The sequence below is a fragment of the Rasamsonia byssochlamydoides genome, assembly GCF_041956645.1.
Source record: "Rasamsonia byssochlamydoides strain NRRL 3658 unplaced genomic scaffold VTN77scaffold_19, whole genome shotgun sequence".
Taxonomy (NCBI): Eukaryota; Fungi; Ascomycota; class Eurotiomycetes; order Eurotiales; family Trichocomaceae; genus Rasamsonia; species Rasamsonia byssochlamydoides.
The window spans coordinates 144,309-162,722 of NW_027192402.1; the positions used below are offsets into that span (position 1 = coordinate 144,309).

At 50.0% G+C, this 18,414-nt stretch overlaps 6 protein-coding genes across 6 annotated transcripts; 3 read left to right on the forward strand and 3 right to left on the reverse strand.

Annotated features, from left to right (window-relative positions):
* Positions 1 to 440: 440 nt before the first annotated feature.
* On the reverse strand, positions 441 to 976 carry VTN77DRAFT_2493 (uncharacterized protein; the record flags this gene model as incomplete). Its single annotated transcript, XM_069418338.1, has 3 exons — positions 441 to 615; positions 684 to 790; positions 869 to 976. The coding sequence occupies 3 exons, from the start codon at positions 974 to 976 to the stop codon at positions 441 to 443; spliced, it is 390 nt and encodes a 129-aa protein (XP_069279119.1).
* A 360-nt stretch (positions 977 to 1,336) lies between these two features.
* On the forward strand, positions 1,337 to 3,435 carry VTN77DRAFT_2494 (uncharacterized protein; the record flags this gene model as incomplete). The annotated part of the gene is made up of 5 exons (XM_069418339.1): positions 1,337 to 1,682; positions 1,762 to 2,066; positions 2,123 to 3,030; positions 3,081 to 3,313; positions 3,377 to 3,435. 5 exons carry the CDS (start codon positions 1,337 to 1,339, stop codon positions 3,433 to 3,435), a joined length of 1,851 nt encoding a protein of 616 aa, XP_069279120.1.
* A 4,327-nt stretch (positions 3,436 to 7,762) lies between these two features.
* On the forward strand, positions 7,763 to 8,566 carry VTN77DRAFT_2495 (uncharacterized protein; the record flags this gene model as incomplete). The annotated part of the gene is made up of 2 exons (XM_069418340.1): positions 7,763 to 7,840; positions 7,919 to 8,566. The coding sequence occupies 2 exons, from the start codon at positions 7,763 to 7,765 to the stop codon at positions 8,564 to 8,566; spliced, it is 726 nt and encodes a 241-aa protein (XP_069279121.1).
* Positions 8,567 to 10,803: 2,237 nt separating this feature from the next.
* VTN77DRAFT_2496 (uncharacterized protein) lies at positions 10,804 to 13,145 on the forward strand (the record flags this gene model as incomplete). Its single annotated transcript, XM_069418341.1, has 4 exons — positions 10,804 to 11,182; positions 11,256 to 11,651; positions 11,711 to 12,586; positions 12,688 to 13,145. 4 exons carry the CDS (start codon positions 10,804 to 10,806, stop codon positions 13,143 to 13,145), a joined length of 2,109 nt encoding a protein of 702 aa, XP_069279122.1.
* Positions 13,146 to 14,563: 1,418 nt separating this feature from the next.
* Positions 14,564 to 15,204, reverse strand: VTN77DRAFT_2497 (uncharacterized protein; the record flags this gene model as incomplete). The annotated part of the gene is made up of 3 exons (XM_069418342.1): positions 14,564 to 14,789; positions 14,850 to 14,932; positions 15,025 to 15,204. 3 exons carry the CDS (start codon positions 15,202 to 15,204, stop codon positions 14,564 to 14,566), a joined length of 489 nt encoding a protein of 162 aa, XP_069279123.1.
* A 1,173-nt stretch (positions 15,205 to 16,377) lies between these two features.
* VTN77DRAFT_2498 (uncharacterized protein) lies at positions 16,378 to 16,649 on the reverse strand (the record flags this gene model as incomplete). The annotated part of the gene is made up of 2 exons (XM_069418343.1): positions 16,378 to 16,513; positions 16,582 to 16,649. 2 exons carry the CDS (start codon positions 16,647 to 16,649, stop codon positions 16,378 to 16,380), a joined length of 204 nt encoding a protein of 67 aa, XP_069279124.1.
* Positions 16,650 to 18,414: the final 1,765 nt, after the last annotated feature.

Genomic DNA, 18,414 nt, shown 5'->3' on the forward strand with positions numbered 1-18,414 from the left:
TCGTCGTGTCTGTTTTCCTTTGTGTCTCCTGAGTCGCAAAAAAGGGATCCCACCAATTTGTGTGTTGCTACATTTATATCTGTATCCTCGTTGATTTTGTCTGCCTCCTACTCCCCTTTTTCCTTGCCGTTTTTTTTTGGTTGTCCTTTCTATTTCTTGTGATTGTGTTGGTCGTTGCGGGAACGATTTCCCACGGGCTTCATGCGACCTGATGATCGTGTCTGTTCAATAGCACCCACCGATATGCCTGTTGCTGTTGTACATATTAAACTTTTTGTGCTTCTTCCTGTGCGCTCGCTGGCGCTAAATATTATAATAATCAAGTGTTTCTATGGCCTTTTCTACTAGACAGGTGATTCTGTGCCAGAACGCAGCCGGAGGTTGATCGTTACAGCCGGACGGGTGATCCCAAGGCGTGAGAACGTAGACTTTATTCGCTACTACGGTTGCTGTTCTGTTTGCATCTGCTTCTGTTCCTCTTCTGGTGTCCTCGTTCGGAGCTGCAGGGCATGGATTCCGCCTTCGCGACTCATCTCGTCCTTGAGCAAGGCGTAGACCATGCGATGTCGCGCCGGCTGCGGCTTCGACTGGAAGGCGTCCGAAGTAATCGTGACACTATCGCAAACACATCGAGTTAGAAAATCGCATTCGAAGTTCAGAGAAATAGGCGAAGCAAAACGGACTGGAAATGCGTTTCTTTGGATGTGCTCCCTTGCATTGCAGCGTGGTGTGCATGGAGATGGGAGTCGTTGCGGATAATCAGGGTGGTAGGAGAGAAGGCGGGTGTCAGCTAAGCCAGTGTCAATTAGCTACCGTTCGATGACAAATAGAACAAAGTGAGGAGGTGGGCAGTTGCATCTGATATTACCTTCTCCCGAATGGCATCTTCCACCGGGGTGCTGGAGGTATTCGTCGTCTGTGTCGCCATTCTGAACGTCGAGGTCGAGAACAGACGTCGCATGCTGCGGGCGAGCATTGGGATCTCTATCCAGGGGAAGACCTTGGAAACAGACCAGAGCTTCCCAGGCGAAACAATTCGTACCAGAAAGCACTCCCGGCTTGACAGATGGAGAAATTATTCGCTCTGGTTATCTCACGATTTTCGTCGAAATGCGGAGCATCGGCATTCCGAGCCACCTACCGCCGAGTTTCCCGCTCGAAGCTCCAATCGTAAGAGGACTGAATCATACGCTTGATTGAATTTCATACAAACTATTGAACAAGTACGAAGTCGAGACAGTCGATCTTGAATGACAGTATAGACGGGTTGAAGATTCTAGCTTGGTACTTTTTTTTATATTTCCCGATTTTTTTTGTACCTCCCGGGCTGTGACAAATGCTGCGTCGCGGCGTGCTCTCGTCCCTCACGCGGAGCACTACGTCAGACCAATTGAGAGCTGCATTGGTCTGCAACTTCAAATATCCTCGCCTGGGGAAAGCTTCTCAATGCGCCCGGACGCTCTCAACCCTTCCAGATATACCCTTGTTTCGCGCTCTCCACCATCATGACCCCTCCAGCACCGCCGTAGTGCACAGCAAGTCGAGGCGGACCTTCACCTACGGCAACCTTATCGGAGATGTCGTCCAGGCCAAGGAGCAGCTTGCGAGTAAAGTCAACGGTGCAGACCATCTTTCGGGCCAGCGAATTGCCTTTCTGGCTGAGAATTGCTACGACTACGTGGGTATTGTTTTCTCTTGCGCTCGTCTTCTCACCCTGATTCGATACCTGGTCAGGGAAATAGCGCTAACGTTATGCGCCAGTGATGCTTCTGTCCATCCTTGCCAGTGATGCAATTGCGCTGCCGCTTTCTCCTGCCTTCCCGGTTGGTGAGCTCAAGTACATCTTGGACAATTCTGAGGCCAAGGTGTTGCTGGCTACGGAGAAGTATGGGGATAAGGCGCGGGAGATCCTGAATGCAGGTCTCGAAAGGGAGCCGATTGTGGATATCAGAAAGAAGATTATCAAGAGTTCAACCAATGACGAGCCTCTGACATTCGAAGCCGTTGCGGGAGAGCAACAGCGCGGAGGGATGATGTTGTATACTTCGGGCACGACGAATCGTCCGGTAAGAAAACTGGCTGCGCAACGTGTTCTTCGTGTCCACTAACGCCTACATTGCAGAAAGGGGTGCTTATTCCACAATCCGCACTGACAGCGCAAGCCCAGTCGCTGATACAAGCGTGGAGGTACTCCCCGGAGGACCTACTGCTACATCTCCTTCCTCTCCACCACATCCATGGGACAGTCAATGCGATCTTGACTCCTGTTCTGGCCGGTTCCGCAATCGAGTTCATGTTCCCTTTTAATGTCGACGCAGTGTGGAACAGACTTGCGGCGCCGTTTCTGCCGGAGACGACTGTGAAGGAAAAGATTACGTTCTTGACCGCCGTCCCTACGATCTACCATCGACTCATGTCGAGTTTCCCGGGTTTGGCTCCGGCCACTCAGGATGCTGCCAAGAAAGCGATTTCACCAGAGAATCTACGCTTGAACATCTCGGGTTCTGCCGCTCTTCCTACGCCAACGAAGCAGGCCTGGGCGGAGCTGAGCAATGGGAATATACTGCTGGAACGCTACGGAATGACCGAAGTGGGCATGGCGATCAGCTGCGGTCTTGATCCAGCAGATCGTGTTGACGGTAGTGTTGGGTGGCCGCTGCCTTCTGTTGAGGCTAGGCTTTGGGATGCGGAGAAGAATGAGGTGATCAAGGTTGGGGAGGAGCTGGACGAGGCTGGACGCGAGCGCGTAGGTGAAATCCAGCTTCGGGGTCCGACGATCTTCCGTGAATATTTCAAGAACGAGCGAGCCACACGCGAGGCATTCATCGAGAGCGACGACGGGAAAGGGAAATGGTTTCGAACTGGGGATGTTGCCGTGCGGCGGACAGTTCCCGGCAGTGGGAAAGGCACGAGCGGCGAATGGGCGCGGGGACCGATGTATTTCATCCAGGGTCGTCTGAGCGTCGACATCATCAAGACGGGAGGAGAGAAAGTGAGCGCGCTGGAGGTTGAGAGGGAACTGCTGTCATTGTATGTCATTCTGGTTTAGTCCTACAAGTCTGAGCTAACTTTCTCTCCAGGCCATACATCACCGAGGCAGCAGTCGTTGGCCTTCCATCAGAGCAATGGGGTCAGAAGGTAGCCGCAGTCGTTGTCCTCGACCCTGAGAAATCGCAGGGTATTGGTCGCGGCGGTAAGCCGTGGGGGATCATAGATATGCGCCGGGCGCTGAAAGACCGGCTGGCGGCGTATAAGATTCCGCAAGAATTGAAGATATTAGAGGGGTCAATTCCAAGGAATGCGATGGGAAAGGGTAGGTTGACTTGTTGAATTGGATCGATGCTTGGATTGGTCTCTTGCTGATAGTTTTGCCCAGTAAACAAGAAGGCCCTCGTCAAGCAGGTGTTTGCGACGGATGCCAGTTCACAGCCTTGATCCATCGTCCCTCCCGCCATATGACATTGGATAAAGAACATATGGTCTGTGTACAGAGTACACTACCGAGTAGTATAGAAGAAAACTGCCATAGTTCAAAGTTGTAACTTGTCCTGGGCCCTGAAGGCTGAAGCACGAGGTCTGGACTCAACACAACCTAGCGCCGATTCAGTTCACCGTCCATTATGTGCTGTACGGACTACAGAGTACGGAGGACATACAATCCAGCTCCACGCGACGGACCACGACTAAGGATTACTCCGTACTCTGGGTCTGTGCCTCTGTAGCATGTGAGCGTGTGAGGACGCAAGTCTGCAATTGCACTACGGTCCGAACTCCGTCCTCCTGGCTCCATAGAGTCCCATACTCCGTCCCTAGCGGAAAGCACCCGTTGAGTTCCCCGTTCCCCGTAGACCGTCGCCTCGAGTCGACAACGTGGCAGGGAGTAATACTCCACGTTCCACTCTGCAGTCCATGCGTTAACTTTTCGGGAGTCCCGGCGGTGTCTGAGTCTGAGTCTGACCAGCCTCCTATTATTTTCAGCGGTGATAGTTTGATAGGTAGGTAGTAGGTCAATCAACGGCGGTCAGGAGTACGGTACGGAGTAGGGAGACTACGGAGTAGTATTTATTATTATCTTGTCTTGATTTTGTTGAGTACGGAGTATTAATAGTTGATTATTATTGATACTATTTACTGTATTCCACTGTCCACTTGACTGGTTGAAACTTTACTGGTGGCTGGTCTGCAGTGCTGCACTCTGCAGGATTGAAGAACTACAGCCTACAGCCAATACCTACGAGGCCCATACTTACCTAGGTAGGTACTACTTCGTACTCGGACTCCATAGTTCCAGTTCCAGCTCCAGCAGCCGGACCGCCGGGTAGGTACCTAGTAGTTTCATTGTCTTAGTTAATGTGTTTAAGGAGTTAGTGTAATGGGTGATGATTGATTGAGTTGATGAACCAATGGTGTAGCCTTGTAGGCGCTTTTCTTTTCTTGCTTTTTCAAGTTTCATGTCTCGATCTGACTGACTTCTTCAGACTTCACACTTCTTCAGACTTCAGACAAGCTACACACTACAAGCTACAGTCTACTCCGTACTCCGTTCATACAGCACAGCACAGACACACGAACAGTTCAACAAACAGACGCCCCGCATGCCATGCTATGCCGGCAGTGGGTTGACGCAGCATTACGGAGCAGTACGGAGTAGATGGGGTGGCAGGTGCAGCTGCAGCTGCTGGTCGGGTCCAATGCTCCAAGCATGCTACCGTGCTGCAGCAGTGCTGCATGGCCATCTGTTCGTTCGTTTGAAACGTTTCACAGCTTCACTTTTGGGTTGGTATCGGTAAATTTAATAAATTAATAAATAAACAAATCAAGCATCAATCAATTCTTGGGGACTGCTACTAGGTAGATGTCTTTTTCATACCTACAATATGTAGATGGATGTCGAACTTGGCAGGCACGTGTAAGGTCAGAATAGTATTACCTATTCCATAAAGTTCCGAAGCTGAAACTGATGTTTCAAAATTGTCTGTCTCTTCCTCGTGTGATGGCCTGTCGTGGGTTTAAAGTATGATTGTATCAATTCTATGGGAGTATGGTTTATCAGATAGATGTCAATGCACAGTCTAGCTAGCAATGTGCTCGGGGCTTACTACAGAGTGACTCTGACTGATTATTATGACTGAGCTTCCACTCCCAGCCTCCCAGTGCCACCAGTGTTACAACTTACCACGTGTTACTTACTACGCAGTACGGAGGACTCCGTATTGCTGGATTTTTGATTGATTGATTGATTGATCAACACAGGCTACAAGCACAGCACAGACCAGGATATTTCCGAATGGTGAACGCTAAAACACTGGTCGAGTGAAGTTCCCTCTAAAAGTTAAGCAACACTGGGTATTTATTATTTATTTATTTATTTCAATTCTGGAGTCTGTCAACTGTATGGATAGGAGAGAATCATGAAATAGTCAAGGCAATGCTTGCTGATCACTTTCCTGCTATGTCGTAAAGTTAGACGGTGATGAAGAACCGGTTATGACAACGGTGATCCATGGCTTTCCACGTTCTAGCCTAGCCGCTCCTTGCCTTAGGTAACTCCCTGCCTGCCCTGGCACAGTAGCACCGCGGCATAGTCACCCAGACCTGTCATATATCAATTCTATTCTATCCACCTGTTGTATTCGTATATAGTGTGCTCGGGACCCTGTACTCCTACCCTGCACCCTTCGAAATACATGTACTCCATACTCCATACTCCGTACCGTACAATATCTCGCAATTGAACGCGGCTGTCAAATTTTCAAGGTCCCTCTTTTTGTGTCCAGTGCACAGACGCAGACACCCACGAGGAGTGGGGCTTGTGTCGGTCTGGCTTCTGGCTCGGGAAACCCTGGACATTCTCCGTACGGAGTACGGAGTATAGATGCGGGAGTTATTCAGTATCAACTCGTAGAAGTTGGTGAATCTTCAGCATCGGATGAAGAATAATAATACGTACAATTCCAAGAAGATCAATTGCTTCTCTAGATTTCCTACGATTATTATTAAGCGAGGTAAAGACAAGTTTTCATTTCTACTCCGTACTTCGTCTAGCTGAACTAGCTTTGTCCGAAGTCATCCCCTAGCTTCCTTTCCCTTCGATCGGGTCGGATGCAACCGGCACTCCGTGTCTGTTGGCCCGCCAGCGAGGCAGGGAAAGTCATCCATAGAGTTGGGGAGCCGTTCTCGATCAGGTATAGAGTCGAAACCAACCTGTCACAGTCGCTCCCCAAGCCTCTCAACCGACGAACTGTCAGTCGCTCTCAATCCAACTGTCTCCTGGGGATTATTTTTATTCGCTGGCGGGGCCCCTCTCCCGGTCCACGGCCCACGGTCCAAGCTCCAGGCAGGTCCTCCGTCTTGTCTGGCCCGAGACGGTGCCGGTCAGGGTCCGCACGAGCGCCGTTGTGGATGGACTAGCGAGCTTGCGGGAACAGGATAGTGGAGAGCGAGGGGGGAGTAATAAAAGGATAACAGTGAAATAGGAAGGTTGCTAAAGCGGTTAGCGAGTCCCTAAGATGTGGAATCGGCGCGCTGGACGAATGAATAGTGCGGGAGTTAAAAGAGGAAGGGCCAGGCGCTGGCTCTGGCTCCGGCTCTCGCTTGTCGGTTGCCGGATGCCAACCAACCCAGCCGCCGTCGCTTCCCCTCTCCGCGTGCGCCGCGGCTTAAGGGCTGGAGGCGTGCCTTCTGACTGGCTCCAGTGGCTCATGCCGCTTTTTACGGCTTCCTTCCTATTCCATTCCTCGCACTCGCACCTGCCTGACCGTCTCCTCAACCCTCCCTCTTCCTTCCGTACTAACTACCTGCTAACACTACCACGGCCGCGCCCTCGGTCGCCGTTCGCAGTAACTACTCCTGGCAAACCTCTTCGACCTTACTAACTTGTCCAATTCGCGATTTTCTTCCCCCCCTTCGTCTCGAATCTTTTTTTCCATCCTACGCTTCCGCTGGTCGCTGTCCTCCGCGATCGTCTCTACCCACCAAGAAGTGTTGCTGGTCGAACGTTCCCTTTTCTCTTCCTCTATCTTTTCTTTTCGCTTCTGCTGTCGTCGACGTCAGCGCAGCTGCCTGCCTTTTTCTACCGGCTGACGCATCCATCGATCTGATCCCTGCAGGTTCTGTCAGCCTGCGCCCTCACGTGCTGCTGGACTGGCGGTCTCCCAATGTCACCATTGTTGGAAACCTGTATGAATTAATTGAAACAACGCACAAAAGAGGAAGGCCCTTTTTTACCCTTCGGGCAGGGAAAAAAGAAAAGAAAAAAAACCAACCAAACCACCAGTCCACTCACCCAGGTGGTAGTAGCCCTTTCGCATCGGGCTGTCTTCGTCGTCCAATTCTTGTCCCCCACGGGTAACAACCTCGGCCGTTCTTCCTGCGATAAGTCGACTGTTTCCGTGTACAACCACACACACGCAGGCGGTGTTCAACGCGGGCGCGTCTAGCGTACGATACCATACAATACTACCAAAATAAGTCCGCCCCCGATCTTTCTGGCGTGGCGTGGTGTTTTTGCTTTCAATTGCTGGCGACGGTTAGATCCTCTTTTTCTTCTTTCCTTTTTTTGATTCTCTTTGCTGACGTGGTCCAGATCGCAACTCGCTACACATTTTTTCAGTGCGTTATCATATCCGCACGGCATTATCAATCATCAACCCCACCGTACAGGCTTTGATCGCAGTCTGTTACATTTGCACTTCTTGAAAAGCGCACAACTTCTGAGTCGAAACAAGCTGTTCTATCTCTCCAGGGGAGAGGTGTCGCAACCATGTCGGGGAAAATGACATTGTACAAGTTGGTGGTGTTGGGAGATGGAGGTGTCGGAAAAACCGCTCTCACGATTCAGGTTCGCAAAGCCCTTTACATCAGCCTACTCCAACTACAATGGAACTACCGGCGGAGACTGACCTGACCGGTTGATTAGCTCTGTTTGAACCATTTCGTCGAGACGTACGATCCCACAATTGAAGACTCCTACCGAAAGCAAGTCGTCATCGACCAACAATCCTGCATGCTCGAGGTTTTGGACACGGCCGGACAGGAGGAGTACACCGCGTTGAGAGACCAGTGGATCCGGGATGGAGAGGGCTTCGTGCTCGTGTACAGTATCACATCTCGCGCCTCGTTCAGTCGCATAACCAAATTCTACAATCAAATCCAAATGGTCAAGGAGTCCGCCAATTCGGGATCCCCCACCGGCAGTTACCTGGGATCGCCTCTGAACTCCCCGATGTCGGGTCCACCGGCTCCTGTTCCGGTGATGTTGGTCGGAAACAAGAGTGATAAAGTAATGGAACGGGCCGTCTCCGCTCAGGAAGGGTCAGCTCTGGCCAAAGAGCTCGGGTGTGAGTTTGTCGAAGCATCTGCAAAGAACTGCATCAACGTGGAAAAGGCTTTTTACGACGTGGTGCGATTGCTGCGGCAACAGCGGCAGCAGCAGCAGAATGGTCGATCCCAGGACCGACGAACCACCGGGTTAGGTCAGCGCGATGGGAATGCAGAATTTCCCAAGTCTTTCCGCACTGATCGGTCCCGTGGCCACCGGAGTGGCCTGAAGTGTGTCATTTTGTGAAAGGGCGTCATGGACGGGAAGTTTCCGCACCTTGTTCGTTTCTAGAAGCCAGACTTCTTCGCATTTGAACGCTGTCTCATTCTCGTGAATATTTTGCGGACATTTATACTTGGGATATACCACTGTGGTGGCGATCTCCCAGCTCGCGCCGGATATACACTTTTTTTTTCTTTTTTCTTTCTTTTCTTTCCCCCTTACGACTATTCTACGATCGTGATCGCCTGCAATCCGTTGCATGTTCATCCCGTCCCATCGACTATCAGATTCGAAGACGTCGTGGGTTACCGTCGCCGATACGCAGACCTCCGTTCGAAAATCACGGCTAATGGTTGATGCATAATGTATGGTTTCATCTATCGGAGATGACTTCAGGGCCTTTCCTTTATATTTTCTTTTTTTACTTTTTTTTTCATTTCTTTTTTCACCCTCGACTCCTGCTAAGACCATTTCATCTACTATCATGGAGACGCAGCCAGTGGGGCCATTTGGACCACCACTATAGAGTCTCAGGCTTTTGCCTTGAAAGGAATACACGTTTTACCGATCAGAGAAAGGAGATGGGGACACTTGCTAGGCTCACTGCATGTCTCCCACTACCAGCGGTGCTTCCCGAGGATATGGGTTTGAACTGAAGAGAGGAGGGCGATCTGAACCACGACGGCTACTTGTGCCGTATGAGAGACGGGTTTCCTCAAGTGTTCGTCCTACCCTAGTTACCTTCCAATTGCCCAAGGAGCCTCCGCCCAAAGAGATTAGAAGAGGAAGGAAACCAAAAAAGAAAAAAAAAACACAAAAAAAATATCATACTGGGGACTTTGAGCATGTCGCACATATTTTGATGAGATACCCTATGAGAGCACAGCTATCTATAGCCAATCAATGTGGATAATATTTGTTTTATTTCATCATGGTGATTATGGAACTCAGAGTCGTAGGTGTCTTAGTATTATTCTATTATGTGAATGTATGGAGTAGGCATGGCAGTACATATCCATACATGGTTACCTACCTTTACGTAAGCACGAGCAGCCGTTTCCATCATTCTCCATTGCTGTTTGTCACACGTGTACTCTAGATAGATTGATTGGCAGCGGTGACAAACATGCTACTGTCATTTTTATCGCTTTTATCTGGAACTATGGTTGGGTTGGTTGATCTACTGACAACGATCGGAGCTGAGATATATAATTGACTGTATCTACCTCGGCAGCCGCAGCTGGTCTTGCATACGCCGTTTGTCCTACATGGACTGACTGACTGACTGACTGACTGCATGCTTGGCATGACGGCAATGGAATATCGACAGACCCATGGACCATGTCTACGGGAAATGGAGGAAAGGATCTACCGCACTCACTCCGTACCTTCTTACGTGATACGTATATACCCCTGTAGGCTGCATTATTCAGTTTTGAGGTCCAAAAACGGCACCATTTTCCCTGTCTGTAGTTTTCTTTCTTTCCTTCTTTCTCTTTCTTCTTCGGTATAAATATATTGAAATTACAAATTACTTGCGTGTCTATTACTTAATCCGTGGTCGGGGGTCGAGGCTCGACTAGACCTAATCAGTCCGCTGGGTCTGCCCCCTTTCAAACTTCCAATAACTTATACGTGTCCTCTATCTCAGCAGGTGTAGGTACTGCATGATGATAGCTATCAGGTTATTTTTTGTTAATTTGGTACGTCCCCGTACTTAGTTTGCTAGTGTAAATCGGTACCCACTACCCACTGCGGATTGCGGAGTTAGTTGTGCGGGGGAGCTTTCCCCATCGCCCGGCTTGCCGCGGGGAATGAGACCTCGAACGCAGCAGCTCCCCCTTTCTACCTAATGTAATGCAGCCGTTCGTCCGGATTGGCAGTTGCCAAAGATCGTGGCATGCTCATCCGATGTCTGGGCGTAGAAATTCCTGAGGCATTGTTTTCCAATCCTGGCTTGTTGTTGTTTCAGTTGTTCCAATTCCCTCGGGCCGAGTGTGCGCAGCCCGAGCTGCCAAGGTTACCTGCTTGCAGGCAGGCAGGCAACTCCAGTTGGGAATTAGCCGCTCCAGGTACTCTTCCAGGAATCAAAACATCCGCCAAATAACCTACCTATATAGCTGGCTGGCTGGCTGGCAAAAAGCAGCTTCCAGGGGGCATTATAGCCAATAGACGGGAAAATAGTACGACTTCTTCTTGCACATTCCTCTCCCAAGAGCCATTTATCCTAACTTGTTCATTCAATAGCCTTAACGGAGAGGATGGCACCGCATCCGCAGGACGCCGTCCACGAGCTCTCCCTTCGCGACCCGGAGGCCTTCTGGGGCCACCATGCAAAACAGCTCCATTGGCACAAACAGCCCTCCTGCACCCTCGTTCGAACAACCAAGACGCTCCCGAGCGGCGTCAGCCATGAGCACTGGAGCTGGTTTCCAGACGGCGAGATCTCGACCACCTACAATTGCGTGGACAGGCATGTCGAGAATGGCAATGGCGACAATGTTGCTATTGTATGGGAGTCCCCCGTCACGGGACAGCGGGAGACGTATACCTATCGACAGCTCCAGGATGAGGTGGAAGTACTGGCGGGAGTGTTACGCGAGGAAGGCGTACGGAAGGGGGATGTGGTGATCATTTACTGTACGCCCCCTAGGATCTCTTAGTCAATGTTCCATCAGCCCTGGTTGAAACGGACAGATGCTAACTCTGGCAGTGCCCATGATCCCGGCAGCCCTCATCGCAGCTTTGGCAATTGTCCGATTGGGAGCCATCCACGCTGCCGTTTTTGGTGGGTTCGCGGCGACATCTCTAGCACAACGGATCGAAGCAGCCAAGCCCCGAGTTATCATGACGGCTTCATGCGGAATCGAAGGTGCCAAGGGGCCCTTGGCGTACCGGCCGCTGGTCGAGGGTGCCATCGAGAAGAGCAAGTGGAAACCGGAGAAAGTCATCATCTGGCAACGAGATCAGCTGCGGTGGAACCAGCCCGATAAGTTGGCTGGCCAGAGGAACTGGCAGAGGCTCGTCAAAAGTGCACGGATGCGAGGCATTCGCGCGGGACCGGTGCCGGTGAAGAGCAATGACGGGCTGTACATTATCTACACAAGCGGTCTGGTTCACGACTGGTTTTTTTCAGTTCATGAAGGAAGATACTGACATGATTCCCAGGCACGACTGGCTTACCGAAGGGCGTCGTTCGTGAGGCAGGCGGCCATGCTGTCGGGTTGAGCTTCTCGATCAAGTATCTGTTCGGCATCAAAGGTCCTGGAGACGTCATGTTCTGTGCGTCGGACATCGGTTGGGTCGTGGGTCACTCCTATATTCTCTATGCACCGCTGCTGGTGGGCGCGACGACAATCCTCTACGAGGGCAAGCCGGTTGGAACGCCCGATGCTGGTGCGTTCTGGCGAGTTGTGGAGGCCAACAAGGTCAATGTGCTCTCTACGTCCCCGACGGCACTCCGTGCGATGCGGAAAGACGACCCGGAGAGCAAGCTGTTGGAGGAAGTCGGTCGACGTGGTGGTCTCAAGTCTTTGAGGGCGCTGTTTCTCGCTGGTGAAAGGAGTGAGCCCAGCATTGTGAGGACATTCCAGGAGCTGCTAGCCAAGCACGCTGCTCCTGGTGCCATGGTCGTTGACAATTGGTGGTCATCCGAGTCTGGGTCACCTATCTCCGGATTGGCGCTGCAGAGCGCCCTGGGGCAGCTGGATGCCGATGCGGACCGAGGACATCAACCCTTGCCCATCAAGCCTGGATCCGCAGGGAAACCGATGCCAGGGTTTGACGTCCGAGTCGTGGACGACGACGGCAACGAAGTCCCGAACGGAACGATGGGCAACATCGTTATGGCGATGCCCCTGGCCCCGACAGCCTTTACCACGCTGTTCAACGACGAGGAGCGATTCTACAGGGGGTACCTGAAGCGGTTCAATGGCCGGTGGGTGGACACAGGCGATGCCGGTATGATCGATGAACAGGGCTATATCCATATCATGTCGCGATCAGACGACATAATCAACGTGGCGGCGCATCGATTCAGTACGGGTAAGTTCCCTGCAGTCGTATTTTTCTTTCCCTCCTTTTCCCTGTTCTCGTTTGGTTCTTTAACAATTCATTTATCAAGCATATTCTGACAACAACCGCAGGAGCAATCGAGCAAGCCATCCTCTCACACCCAGACATCGGCGAAGCCGCCGTCGTCGGCATTCCCGACTCGCTCAAGGGCCACCTCCCATTCGCATTCATCCAGCCGCGACTATCCAGCGGCGCCACCAGCTCCCCGCTTCCCGCGACTCCTCCACAAGAACTCTTCCAAGCCGTCAACGGTCTGGTCCGCTCACAGATCGGCGCCATCGCCTCGCTAGGCGGCATGATCCAGGGGCGCGGGATGATCCCCAAGACGCGAAGCGGCAAGACTTTACGACGCGTGCTGCGGGAACTGGTCGAGAACGCGGTCGTCAAGGGCGACTATACGGCACCAGTGAATGTGCCTCCGACGGTGGAAGATGCGGAGGTGGTGGAGGTCGCGAGGGCGCGGGTGAAAGAGTACTTCGAGGAAAAAGCAAGGCGAGAGGGGATGGAGAAGGCGAAGGCAAAGCTTTAAAACTTTGATCTCCGTCCATATTATATCATGTCATATCTATATAGATGTCGTACTATACAGAGTATATCTGGTTTGTGTCATGTTTGTTTGTTATGTGTTATATATGATCGGTAAATAGTTTGTCTTTTGACTATTTTAACAAGGGAAGATTAGATATGGGAGCCCCTGCCCCCTCTATGATAGATACAGAATCAGTACATATAACCAGCAGAGGGAGGCTCAGGGCCTTCCTTATCCAATCCACCATAGCACGGTGCCCCCTTAGGGTAATAATAATACCCATATACCAGCTTCCCTTCACTTCAGAAAAGGGAATCGCCCTCGAGAGTTAGTAAGTACTAACGATACTCCTAACCCTCTCATTGCTTCTCCTCTCCTTCTTGTGTTTCAGTCAAGGGATATCTCTCATTGATTACTAGGCCAGGTATAACAATAGGATAAAAAAAGAGCGACTAATCTAATCTACTGCACCTAATTCCTTACCTAATCCCCCCTAACTAACCATCTAACCATCCTTCTTGAATAGTAATATGGTTAGTGACTTGGGGTATTATCCATGAGTGCCTCAATCTGTATTCATACAATAAGCACCTCAAATAACATAACTATCTTGCCGCTAGTAAGGGTGCTAAGAACTAAGTATATAAAGTAGTATTAATACCTATATATAGTAGTTTTGAACTAGCTTATATTTAATAATCAAAAACGCTTTGGTCGTTGTTTATTCTTGTAGTAGGATAGGTAGAAATAGCAAAAAGACTCAAGGATATATTTGTTATTCATCGATGACTTTACTGCTTGCCTCATAATAATAATAATAATATAGTAGTCGAATCAGAAAAGGGGGTTATTTCTCAAATGGCAACTCGGGAAGTCAATTCGATCGTAAGGAGCTCATCTTGGCTTTATCCATATGATAACATGAACTACTACTAGACCCAGCACCGCGTCATGCGCGACCTCATCGCTGGTATAGTGTTAATATGTGTTATATAGAATGAGAATGGTATGGTATGTGTTATATGATGACGTCGTCACGAGCCAAGACTACGTTGTATACGGAGTCCTCCGTACTTTTTTATCGATAAGGCAGCCCACCTCGGGTGCTATTTTTTCGTCAAAGTCGAAAGTCTCTTATTATAATTGTTATAGGCAGGCAAGCAAGCACAAAAAGAGAAAAATCAAATTGAATACATCGAAGCTTATAAGTCACTTCGGGGCCAAATACAATAAACGTCCACACAACTTATCCACTCAATCAAAATCATCCAAGTTGAACGTCCGTCTTGAGGCAAATCGAAAAAATAAAACTCCCAAAACGGCACGGAAATGAAAACGCCCAACCCATGGCATGCAACCCTTTGTCAAAAAGCATCACACATCCACCTAACTCACATCAGATAGATAGTGCACGCTATTTACAGGAGGAAAGCAGCCACACCGAGAAGACCAGCCAGACCGGCACCGGCACCAGCGACGGCGCGAGAGGCACCGCCGGTGAACTCGGGGATGGCCGGGCCCGTCGCCGAGGTAGCCACGGGGGCAACGGCCACGGTCGGGGTCGCAGTGACAGCGACGGTGCTGTTGGCGTAGACTGGAGCCACGTAGGGAGCGGAAGAACCAGCAGGAGCGGTCGGGCCAGCGCTGTATACCAGTTAGAACGCTGTCATTTGATAGTCTAGATGGATATCTGTGTCGACTCACCAGGAGTTGCAGTAGGTGACGGTGGAGGTCAGCAGAGGCCGGGTGACGGTGTAGGAACCACCGGTCAGCGTCAGGGTGGTGGGCTAATGAGTCGCCAGTTAGCCAAGGTTTTCGCATTCTCCAGAGATGACCAGCCAGTCTTTTTTTTTTGATACTGGCGTCCGCTGTATCATACCTTGGTGACACTGTAGGTGGAGCTGCCGTGGACGAAGCTGGTGGCCTCGGGGCAGTAGGTCTCATAAGAGGTCACGACCTCGGTGGTGTACTGAGGAGCAGCAGCACTGCTGCTGCCAGCAGAGACGGCGGCAGAAGCACCAGCGGCGAGAGCAGCAATAGCAGCGACGGAGAAACGCATCGTGACGGTTGGGGGTTTGTGTATTTAAAATGAAATTTTTCACAAGAAGTCGTTTAAAAGGTAGGTAGTTGGGTTCGAATAAAGGAGTGACAGCGTCGTTGACGGTCGCAAAGTAATCAAAAACGAATGAACTCGGTTATGAACAACCGGGATGGAATTTGCGATGAGGATCAACGAGGGAACGTGAGTGTGGTGAGAAGAAGAGAGAGGAAGAGGAAGAGGAACAGGGGAAATAAGGGAACGGGCGGGCCCTTATACAACAGTAATAATAGGCTAAGAGCGCTACCGATGGAGTCAGCCTAGTTAGTTCCCTACTAGGTACTCCGTTCCTGGACAGGCAGATGCGATGGGGCCCTTTCCGAGGGGGGATAGTTAATATTGCACGCTCCTTGGTTAACGTCTAGGCCTGTAAGTCTGCCGATCTTGCAAGTAAGGACGTCTACGGAGTACCTAAGGGATACGAAGACCAAAATGTGAGACGTGACCTGCGAATCGCCCGTACACGCGTCTAATCAACGCCAACCACTTCATCGCAGAGATCGGACCGCAGTTGACAACAATAATTCTCAAGGGATTTAAGAATAATACTCCGTATTCTGATTGATAATAACAAACTGGAGTCTCCCACGTTGTCTGGTGTGGCTGTCTCCAGGCTCCACCTACGATATCAGGATTTATCGACTCTAGTACGGAGTAATACTCCGCACACTGCCATGAGATCACAGACGCATGCACATACTATCTTGTTACTCTTATACGGCCATTGGAAGTCATCATGACTAACCCTGCTGACAACTGCAAGTTACTGCTGACATTTGGGTAAGCTGGTCGATGATATAGTATTGTTGATTCTGATACCTACGGAGTACTCCGTACTTCATCAAACTCCTCCTCGTGCCCAAACAGCGCTATCGAGTGCTTCGCTGCTAGTCACTCTCAGAGCAACTGCCCAGTCCGTTAATTTTCCACTGATGTGCCGCGCTAGGGGGGATGGTTGGCTCAGGGGTTGCTTAGGTTGCTTAGTTTGCTTAGTACGGGGGTTCAGGTGACGCTACGGGGGTAAGCGCAAGGCACGCTCGCCTGCTGATTGGCAGCCTGCTCTCGTAATTAAACTCTATGGGACCACGGCAGTTCCTGACCCATCCAACTACCCTTTCGAGAAGCACTCTCTGACTACGTTGTCATGCCTTGCTGTCGTGGGGTAAGGAAGGTGCCATGGTCCTGGTGAGTCTGCTGGCCCTGACAAAGTTCGACTTCGACATGCACGCTGACGTTGATGATCTTCAAATAGAAAAGTCTGGCCACGACCCTATGCCAGTATGATTTTCGCATGGAGTTAATATCCCGTACAACTGGCTTCAGCGTGGTACCCCGTACTCCGCACCATGCAAGGATGGGTCCATATGCAAGGGGCTATTGATGATGTTCTTTGCCGTTGAAGACATGGTTTATATGGTGCAGAGCTGACAATGGCAATTCTGACGATCAAGGACAAACCGCTTGTGCTGATACACTCGATCACTTTGGTCAACAGTTTTCGAGGAGATCACCACCGCAGATATTTCTTGATTTACATGATGCGAGGGGTCCTACCCTACGATGCGCAGGAAATTAAATGGCACTGACGAGTTGACAGGAGTACTCCGTACAGGACACCTTGACAAGAATTACAAGATCGTCGACTTCTTTCGCTAATAAGGCTTGCGATTCCTTAAGGATCACCGAGGATCCTGCAAAACTTTGATCTATGGCTGGTCTTCCTCGCAGCGTTCGACCTGATCAACGATTATTGTCCACCTGCTTACGCGTCCAGAGTCGAGATGGTCAATATACAGAAGAGAAAGGGTGTCAACTCTGTCACTGCCAAGATCACCTCCAGGAGAGTGCAGTGTATAGGCAATGCTATGACGTATAAGGAACCACTGACAGAAAGTTTCAACTGACGAAAGACCAGCTATTATCTCGAACTTGTTCTCCAGGACGAGTACATACTTTCCATGTCATATTGACTACCGAGTCCAACTGTTTTATCATCTTACATATTGCATTCAATATCATTCGCATTCCTACCATTTCCTATTTGCTTTCTAAGCCTCTCTTCTTCTCCTTTCCTTTGAAGACTGATCGTCATCAGTGCATTATTATTGTGAACAGTGAACTTCAGCAGTGGACTATGTATGGAGCACTGTGGAGATTGAGGACTCAGTCAATTCCCACCTCTGGTTGAATCGGAATTGAGCATCGCTGTCTCTCTCCGTGCCATGTGGACTGGTGTGGAGTCGTGGATCCTAGACCCTATGGACACTATTGTTGTTACTGCATACTGCCGATTGACTCGTTTTGACTGTCAGGGGTCTAGAAGCATAGAAACATAGAAGCCAGGTACTCTGACTGGCTCCTAGGAACAAGTTGCAGGTTTGCAGCTGCTCCTAATTTGTGTGGTGTACGGTGTAATATATATATTGACTATCCATGATCAGACGATTCGATCTCCATCAGGGATTGTCATGGACAAGTTGGCAAACGTTGATGAGAGCTCAACACAGCACAGAGTAAGAGTATCCGAACAAAGTGACTGCTTCTCTTTCTCTTTCTCTCTCTCATCCTTTTCTTTTCTTCCCCCCTCCTTGCAACTTGGGGCAGACGATGAAGACGATTTATTTTGACTGAGAACTAGTACTCCAACTCCTAGGTCAATTATACCACTAAAGACAATTGTTAGAGAAGATGAATCATGACAAAACAGGCTGATCTGTATGCAAGCCTTTTTGGCAAAACTTGAGAGGGGTCGATACTACTCTATAGAATTCTTTTTCTCGGATAACAACCTGCTTCACGGGTGAGATCGCTGTGTTTTCTAGAAGTACTAGAAGCTGCCAGATTTAGATCATCAGGCGTGCCACGGTGGAGTGAGACTTGAACAAGAGTTAAGCTCATTGAACCCAAAAATCTTGGCAAGATAATCCAGGATCGGTTTGATGCTATATGACCAGGACGGAGTTGGCACTATTAAGGTCTCAAGTATGAGGGGGAAAAAAGTTCCAATGATCGCATAAATTTCTATTCTATACCAGTATCCATATAGAACTTCATTGGACCTATCAGATAGACGATCTTAGCGCACATGAAGCGCACAGACGACACATATCATACTCGAGCTCTTATCATCAAGCAAATCAACTGCAACAGCGACCAACAGTTTTCACAGAT